At 37.2% G+C, this 9,633-nt stretch overlaps 1 protein-coding gene across 1 annotated transcript; it reads left to right on the top strand.

Moving 5' to 3' along the window:
- Nucleotides 1-273: 273 nt before the first annotated feature.
- On the top strand, nucleotides 274-9,151 carry LOC119796771 (protein mono-ADP-ribosyltransferase PARP12-like). The gene is made up of 11 exons (XM_038305476.1): nucleotides 274-648; nucleotides 2,858-2,993; nucleotides 3,078-3,339; nucleotides 3,414-3,575; nucleotides 3,664-3,853; nucleotides 3,943-4,117; nucleotides 7,921-8,150; nucleotides 8,236-8,323; nucleotides 8,424-8,554; nucleotides 8,649-8,800; nucleotides 8,888-9,151. Exons 1-11 carry the CDS (start codon nucleotides 335-337, stop codon nucleotides 9,142-9,144), a joined length of 2,097 nt encoding a protein of 698 aa, XP_038161404.1. The 5' UTR covers nucleotides 274-334; the 3' UTR covers nucleotides 9,145-9,151.
- Nucleotides 9,152-9,633: the final 482 nt, after the last annotated feature.

Genomic DNA, 9,633 nt, shown 5'->3' on the forward strand with positions numbered 1-9,633 from the left:
TATATATATATATATATATATATATATATATATATATATATATATATATATGCGTGTGTGTGTGTGTATTTTTTATTTATTTTTAGAATGCACCCTGATTTTACCTAGGTTAAAGTCTCCTGTTCGCAAAAATAAACGTTAGAATTTATCATATTTTTTAGTGTAGGGACAAAAAAAACAACAAACAACGGTAAATGTTTTATTCGCTACGTGACAAATCAAAACGTTCTCCGTCATTAGTTTCGTTTTCCTCATAAAAGAAGGCGTATTGTTTTTAGTCTTCTAATGAGGTCAGATCAGCTGTTCCAGCAGTTCAGCACAGACGCATTTTATTATGGCTTCCACAGAGTTAGTTATCAGCGTCCTGTGTGACAACTACGGATGTTTGGCTTTCGAACAGCTGCTAGAACTCGCTCAGAGCAATTTCGGCTTTGAGGTGACAGACCTGCGCTCAGTTCTTTTCGACGATGGTAAAATAGCGATTCGAGAAGGAAAGCAGCCAGCCGCCAGCGGTAATATGATCAGGCCCGATAGTCTGGTTGTTGCTAAAACCAGTTTGAGGCTTTGTCAGAAAAAAGCTGGAGAATGCGCCCAGTGTGATCGCTTACACCTGTGTAGGTATCTTGTAGTTGGAAACTGCACTTTCGGGTAAGTTGATTAAACAGTTTTTGCCCACTTTGATAAATATACATGCACTTTTAAATGTTTTGTATCAATGTTGAATAGAAGTAACAGTTGTTAATCATTAACTTTAAAATTTTCTATTTTTAATTTTTTTTCTCTGAAGGTCCACCCCCTTCTAGAGCAAAAACAGTTGAAGGAAACGTACTGTGGTCATTAAACACAGTTTGAGTGATAAATAAGAAAAGCTCTGCAACGAACTTAAAAAACAACAACAACAAAGCAAGTTTTCTAGCCCCACTTTTAAAATAAAATATTGTTATTCACTCTCAACCACGAGTCTACCTACCTACACATTTAACGCTTCATAAACAAAGATTGACACTACCTCTAAGAAATCTAAAAATCATTATTTTGTTTCAGGCAAGTTATTTTTTGTATTTATTCCAGAAGATGGCAGTGATGAACATTCTATTCACTTTGATCTCCTCCTTAATTTTAGATGTGATTAATCTATTCCTGTTAAATGGATATGTACCAAAGGCTTTTAAGGTTGCTGTAATTAAACCTTTGCTTAAGAAACTGTCTCTTGACCCAGATGACTGGTCAATTATAGACCTATATTCAGTCTTCCTTTCTTATCTAAAATTTTTGAGAAAGTAGTTGCCAAACAAGTGTGCGATCACTTACACCATAATGGACTATTTGAAGAGTTTCTCTCTGGTTCTGCTGGAAGTTTCTTCCTGTTAAAAGGGAGTTTTTCCTCTCCACTGTCGCTACAAGCATGTGTGAGGGATTGCATTTGAGTCAATGGGTTGATACAATCAACTGGTTTTCCTTAGATAGAAAACTTTGAATCAATTTGACTGTATGATCCGGTGAACTGTAAAGTGCCTTGAGATGGCATGTTTTCTGAATTGGCGCTATATAAATAAACTGAATTCAATTGAACATTTAAGATTACTGTCTTCAGAGCTATATACTCGTAAATCTGTTTTACATGTACTCCTAAGTCTTGGAACAGTTTTCATTGTCACGCCCTTTTATGGCATCTTCTAATTGGTCATATTTATGTTTTTAGTTTTCCTGGTCTTAGTTACCTCTCCCTGCATCACGTAAAGTCTTTACTCCAAGGTCAGCAGCTGGAGGGGCCCTGACAAGTTGGACTGGGGCCTCAACCTTTAAATTTCTCTTGAGGCTCACAGAAAATAACTATTAGGATTAAAAGGCCACAGGGTGTTTGGTTATTGGAACAGAAATACAATGTCAGTTTAAAATGAAGTACATGTATAACCAGTAATTCCTGGAGAATTGTGCAGAATTCAAAAACCTTGACGCTTTAATTATTACAAAAAAAGTTTTAGTTTTCGCTTTTTAATGACCATTAAGCACACAGTTGAGCACAATATTAATGTAAAGTAAAAAATATGTTATAAATGCTTTTCTATGACCTCAATATATAAACTGTATTTTTGCCCAGCCTCTCTGAGTCAAGACTTGGTGAAAAAATCTGCATGAATGTATTTGCAGTAGGCCTGCTGTATCATTCCACCAGACTTAGGCTATTTTCACCCTAATTATGTTTTTTTACGCTAGGTTACAACATTTTAAACTATGCCTGTGGAATATATTTTTTAACTATCCAGTTTCATCTCATGGATGGGTCTTTAGGGTCATAATGATGCTGAATGGTGATAGCTTCCCTCTCCCCGCTAATGAAAAGCTGCTGTGCAGTCTGATGCCACCCCCAGCTTGTCCCACGGTTGCTAAGTTCTTTTTATTTAAATCTTTTTTAGCACCACAGTTGGGATTTAAACAGTAAAAACAAATGTGTATTCCCCACCACCACCCACCCACCTCATAAATATGCACTACTGTGAGTTAATTTATCACATAAAATCTTGGGGAAATATATTAAAGCTAGAATTGTACATATCTATGAAGCTATCATCTAGAGTTTTTCTCGGATACTATTACATGATTTTTTTGTTTACTGTAAAATTGTATTTTATTCTTTAACTGGGTTCAATTTGTGACTTTAAGACTAAAACAAATTTTAAAATGGCTATATTTAAAGTGCAATTTTGCATTAAAGGATGCATTATATGTCTGAACACATTTTAGCCAAACTCTGTTTAAACACTTCAGTAGAAAAGTATTGCAATTTGGTTTTGAAGAATAATGAAAATGTACTTATAAATTACAACCAAAAATAACCTTTGCATGTTTTCTTTAGTGCAAAGTGTAAAAACCCACACAGCCTGGCTTTTCCACACAACGCTCGAATTTTAAAGAGATATGGTCTTCAGAAGTTAACAGATAAACAGTTGGTGCAACTTTTGCTGCAAAATGATCCTTCCCTCCTTCCTGAGGTAGGACTTGCAGACTCGAGTCCCATGATGGACATTTAACTTTTCTTATTTTAAGATTTGATGTGAAGATCCATTTTCTTTCAGGTATGTCCACACTACAACAAGGGCGATGGTCAGTTTGGCTCCTGCAAATTTGCCAGTGGCTGCAAAAAGCTCCACATCTGCCTGCATTTCTTACAAGGAGACTGTAAGTTTGGATCCTCGTGTAAGAGGCAACATAATTTTGATGAACAAGCGATGAAGCTTTTCAAAGGATACAGTGAGGAGAATATTCAAAACCTTTACAAGATCTATAGGAATAAATACATCATCATTGGTCAACTCGAGAAGCCAACTGCTGTTCCAGGTGATTAATTATTATTATAATTTGTTTTATAATTTGTGATATGTAGAATGAATGAATGAATATGTTTCCTGTAGTGCTTCCGGTGGCGAGAACCAGCCCACAGCAGCCTGTCCATCAGCCTCCTCAAAACAAACCTGCATCTCCGACTAAATCCGTCACCTCCTCTAAACCAATAACTGATGCAGAGCGAAACGAGATCTGCCTCTTCTTTATTCGCAGAAACTGCCAATTCAAAGGTATTAGCTGCTAACAGAGCTGGTATTCACCCTGACTTTTTCAATTTGGCTCATCCTGTACGGTTTTCTCTTGTGAATTCTGTCACAGAGAAATGCGGTCGTGTCCACTGGCCCCTTCCTTACAGATGGCAGGTTTTAGACAAGGATGGCAAGACCTGGAAGGACTTGGTTAACATGGAGGAAGTAGAGGAAGCATTCTGTGACCCATCATGTGATACGAGCTGCAAAGATACACCTGCAACAACATCCGTATTGTCATGGTTTTTTCCTTCGCGAAGGTACAAATGACTCAGTAACTTCCTATTTAATTGAACAACACAGATATGTGCTCAGGTTCAGTGAAGCTAAAAGAGAAATACTTTTCTATCGCTGCGTCAAACAGTGAGCCTTATGTGGACTTCAAAACAATGACATACGGAGGATCTCCAGTTCGGCGCCTGTCCACAGCCTCCTCTGTCTCTAAGCCCCCATACTACATTTTAACCACAGAGTGGTTGTGGTACTGGAAGGAAAATGATGGGAAATGGGTGGAGTATGGACAAGTGAGTTGATAAAATCTTGTTTTGAAATACTGCAAATCTAATAATTGCAACAAAAAATGGTCCAATTTACCACCTTTTATCTATAGAACTTATTTTAAGATATATATTATCTACCTAATTAAAGCATAGATGCTGTCACCTGTTGAGATTAGATGGAATGATCCGAAAAAGCAATCTTGACAGGGTTTAATTGTAGAAATGAGCAAAAATAATAAAGTTGCCACAAAAATTCAAAATCATTAGATATTCAGAAAAAGACAGTTAAGTCTAAGTGTGAACGTAATGAACCCAAAAATTATCCTTCATAATACACAGAAAATTCCACAATGCTAAATATGCAGTGTCAAAGTACATTGACTCTTTTAGAGTTATTGCAACAACAACTGAAGTAAGATATACTCTTTGTAATAGAGTTAACACTAATTCGTAGTGGGACCAAATGCACTCTTAAAGTGTTACTTTGACACTGCAAAATTTACTGTGTATGAATACATGTAAAGAAAGATATTTCTAAAAATGAAGAAATAAATTGCTCTGAAAAAAGGAAAATGGTTAAAGCATTGAAGCATTGTATGTGTATCTTAAATATACCATGATTATAGGTCTTCCCAAGAAAAAGTTTAAAACATACTCAATACTGTTTTAATAGCTGTATTATTGAATAACTGCGTCATTAAAACAAGAATCTTTATTGTTATTGCTAAACCATTATCAAATGTGGCGGAGACTTAAGCTTAGCACACAGAGAAATTTAAGACTTACCGGTATATAGAAAAAATAAACACACTTGGAGAAAATAAAACATCTTCAGACGTGGGCCTTTTTCTAGAGTCATGCATTAACGGAGTCCAGATCTGGTAGACCGTATCCCACAATCCCCTGTGCCTCTTTGGACTCCTCCCCACCTTAAGTTCTCCCTCTCTTGTGCTGTGCAGCTTTCATACTGGATGCTTGCAGTTTGGCCTCTAGATGTCTCTAAGCAGCTAAGAAGAGAAACCAATCCATTTTAACTTCCTGAGAAAGTAGAGCCATTTTTGAGCTGTATTCAGTTGATGAGAGGAGTGCTCAATCCATGAAAGTTTAAAGGAAATGTGATTGCAAAGAGGAGCTTGTTCAGTCTTTCTGGACCTCCTTTAGTCCCTTATGACTTCCTCGATCACTTTAAAAGGGGTTTCCCTGGACCAGCACCATCAGATTGTTGCCCTCTTCACTATATCAGACCTACATTGCTATTGTTATTGAAGTTCTATATTAAAGTTGAGTCAGTTTCTAACAATTCTAGAATCAGGTCAGGTCTGTTAGTTAATTTTACTACTGTCTCAGTTTGCTGCATTTCTCATAGTTTCTCCCTCTCTGTGTTAATCTAACTGGTTTCAGTTAATTCGAATCAGTCCTTTCATTGGATAGAAGTCTTGGCTTCCAAACAACCAATGTCCAAACACCCAGAGGAGGAATGCAGCCCTTATTGACGCACCTCCATGTGTGAAAATGTTTGCCATAGAAAAGGCTTAGACAGGAGCAAGTCTATTAAAAGAGAATGAGGCATACCTCCTCTCTTAACTACATCAGCCCCTGGACAAAGTTGGACTTATGGTCTCACAGGGTTTTTGGATTCAGAGATATGTATGTTACATTTTCCTGTTTTTTGGTAATGTTGACCATTTTGGATCATTTAAACAACAAAAGCAACAGCCATTATTTAATTAATTTAATGATTTGATTTTTGAAAAGCTAAATGGAACAAAATTTACAGTAATAGTTACATGTCATAAAAATCCTAATTCCTTAACAGTTGTTTGGAAGATTCAGACTAAGTAGAAAAAAATGTTTTTCATTTAACTGATGACACATTCAACTTTATTTATGTGGCAAATGTAAAACTGCAGCCTTACTTAAGACATTTATGTTCTTTCTGACATTAATAGCTTTTATTTTGTCGGTCATAGCCTACTGACGTTTTTTTGGGGAAACCATATAATCTTGATTGTAGATTTCTGAAGAGAACAAATATATTAACCAAAACTGATACATACTGAATACTGATACATACTGATTACCTTATGACATAACAATTACAACAAAGCAGGGGAATGAAGAGAAAAGAGAATCTGTCCAATTGTCTATAATTTTTAATATTGGAAAAACACTGATGGCAACATGGATGAAGACAGGGCACTAAAAAACAGTAGATTATGGCTCATATTCTGTGATGCAAGGCATTCCCTTTTACCAGATTTAAATTTGCAGTTGGATATGTTTTAAGATCTTTTTTCAATGCTAATCCTACATTTACAGTAGTATTATTCATTGAAAATTTCCCCACTTTCCTTGATGGGGCCCTTGGCTGGTCCTCTACAATTCCCTTTTAAAGTCATAGGGAAATCATATTTAAATGTCATATAATTCTGGCTTAAACATGTATTTAAATATACTCTTTATCAGACCATATTGTCCCAAAAGTTAGAAAATCCTGTCTTAAAATCTGTGTTGTTTTTTTCCATTATTTTATGCAGGCCAGTTAGTTATACATCAGCTTGTACATCTAAATTCGACCAATCATATATCAACAATCATCTGTCAATCATGTGCCGAGTGTCATAGTATCTTGATTCATATGTCGCGGCTAATATACACAAAGGTTGAAATAAGAAATGAGAATAATTTACTTTACCATTGAGTCCCCATGTTCACGGGGATGGACGTCTGTGCCTTCAGCAGGCGTAGAGCTAACAGAACTGGCAGCGTGGTGAGACAAGGGCTCAAACATGTACGGCTGTAAGCCTTCTACACCAAACCAAGCTTCTGCTGCGCTGGCATCCTCTTCCACAACAACCTCATCCCCATCTTCCTCCTCTAAATAAAAAATCTATGTCAGAGGAGACCACAACCTCCAACACAAAACTCTCCTCCTCTTGCATGTTTCCGCTGTCCATAGCGTTCCTTGACAGTGTCATTGCTAAGTGCTTCTTGTTCCCAATGTAATTTCCCATTTGGAACCTACTAGCAGTTGCTGACTGGTTAGATGCTTCCCGAGACACTGGCTACAACCAAACCTGCTTGCAAACCTTCCACCACAACAAGCCTCCTTGATAATCTATCACATTTACTTTCTTCACTCATGTAAATTCGGGCACCACTCTGGAAAATTTGGAACCGTTAGAATAGCCGCTTCCCTATTACTTTAAACAAGAATCTTTGCACTAAAATATTCTTTCTGTCATGATTTGTGGGCATTAAGAGGAGCTTAATCTCCTGGTCAGACCCTGTAATTCAGTGAAAGGGTGAAATTAGAGTAAAGAAATGCACGCCCAGGAAAAGGCCAGTGGCTGGAAGTTGGAGAGGATTTTTGCTAGGGGTCGCAGAGAAGGGGGCTGCCATTCGGCTGGCGTTTAACTGGGAAGGGCCATTTTTAATGGCTGCTACTGTATAACTTTTATGTTCTGAATACCAGAACTCCTAAAGTATTCAACTGCTGATGCAATACTTCTGTATTGTCCTGTCTAAAATTTTTATTTAGATCAAAACTAGACTAAATCATTATTTTCTTATGGTCTTTACTCCAGTGCATTGAGCAAAAGAGAAAATTTAACCCTTAGCCTTTAAGTTGTGTGTCATTCAAAAGGAAAACTTTCATACTCGTGTACGATCTAGAACTGGTACATTTTTACTCAAGTAAAGGAGTTAAATCTGTCAGTCGTTTCTTTAACCCAGGTTTTTTTTACCTCCTACTTGAGTAAAGAACATGATTACTTTGGACACATCTGTTGATTGTTTTCTTTCTTGTGTGTTGTTTTTGTTATTAGGGTTCAGCAGATGCATCAATCACTTCTAAAACCCTGGAAAATGTGTACCTGGCAGATGGAGATGCAGAGATCCCTTTCCAGGCTGGAAACCAAAAGTATATTTTCCACTTTAAGGATGCAGTAGGAAACCAGCAAATGTATCAGCAGAATTTACAGTACCAGACCAAGAGGGAGGTCCGAAGGAGGCCTTGCTTTGTGTCTGCTCATGATGTGGAGCAGAAGCTCAAGAGGTATCCGCCAGAGACATGGATTATGATTATTTTTCATATTGGAGTTTCACTGAAATGATGCCTAATATATGCATCTTTTCTGTAGTGGGGCTTCACACACCTCTAGCTCCTCTGTCGTGGAAGATGTCCCATCCCATTGGGACAAGAGTGCTCTTCCAGATCTAGGATATAAAGTATCTGTATTTAATTATCTATAAAGCATTAAATTGATCTTTTTCCGATAATAGCTTTGAACAACATTTATTACAGCAACACTTGACTCTCCTTTTCTAGCTCCTACTTCTGTCCAAAGGAGCAAAAGATTACAATATGATTGAGACATTGTTCAAGCGCACCATGCCTAATGGTATCATTGCAAGCATCGAGAGGATTCAGAATCCATCTCTGTGGAAAGTCTTTCAATGGTAAACTAACTGCATGCAGATGAATATGCATTGTTTCTCTTTGTGGTAAAAACTAAATAACCATACGTTTTTACATTGTGTGCTGTATTTTCAGGCAAAAGGAGCAGATGCAGAAGAGGAATGGAGGGGGACTTGTTAATCAGCAATACTTGTTCCACGGGACAGAGGAGACAATTGTTGATGCCATATGTGAGCAAAACTTTGACTGGAGGATGTGTGGCGTCCATGGAACAGCCTATGGCAAAGGTACTGTAGATAATGCAAGTGTCTCTATCAAAAGCAGCTAAAATTAGAATAACTCTAATCATTCCTAAAACTCGCTGTTTGTTCTAGGAAGCTACTTTGCCAAAGATGCATCCTACTCAGACAGATATTCCAAGGCTGGAGGGAGTCGAACCAAGACCATGTTTGTTGCACTGGTCCTGGTAGGTGAATACACAACTGGAAGCGGCAGCTATGTCCGACCACCACAGAAAGCAGGAAGCAAAGCTCTCTATGACAGCTGCGCCAATTCCGTCAGCAACCCCAGCATATTTGTGATCTTTGAGAAACAGCAGATTTATCCTGAGTATCTAATTAAATACAGATAATTCTGAACTGATCCCTTGTCTCAAGGTTTTGGTTGTGGTAATAAATGATGGTTGATAGTTTGACTGTATTTTTTTAAGGAAGAGTATATGAATGCTTAGACTGCCTGCTATGAGAAGCTATAGTGATTCATTTGTTTCCTCTTTCCAGCCTACAGTTAATCTCACCCTTTGTCTGCTGTATTATTCTGCTCATTGTCTCTTTATTTACTTAATTTGAGGCAAGTCTGTCAGAGTGAGTATAGTTTAATGTTTGCTCAGTGAATCATCAATATTCTTAGGTTAAGTGGGCTAAAACCTTTTATTCTTTTGCTCTTAAAGTCTTTGTGGTAATCTTACTGCAAATATTTTCTTTTTTGGTGTAACTTTTCCTACTTAGAAAAAATCTAATTCTTTATCATAGGTACAATTCAACTGTTAGAGATAAAATGGGGAAAACCAAAAAAGAAAGAAAACATACTGTGAGAGTTAATTTGCAATTAGGGAAAATAA

Source organism: Cyprinodon tularosa, unplaced genomic scaffold (assembly GCF_016077235.1).
Source record: "Cyprinodon tularosa strain WSP-4 unplaced genomic scaffold, ASM1607723v1 ctg56, whole genome shotgun sequence".
Classification (NCBI taxonomy): domain Eukaryota; kingdom Metazoa; phylum Chordata; class Actinopteri; order Cyprinodontiformes; family Cyprinodontidae; genus Cyprinodon; species Cyprinodon tularosa.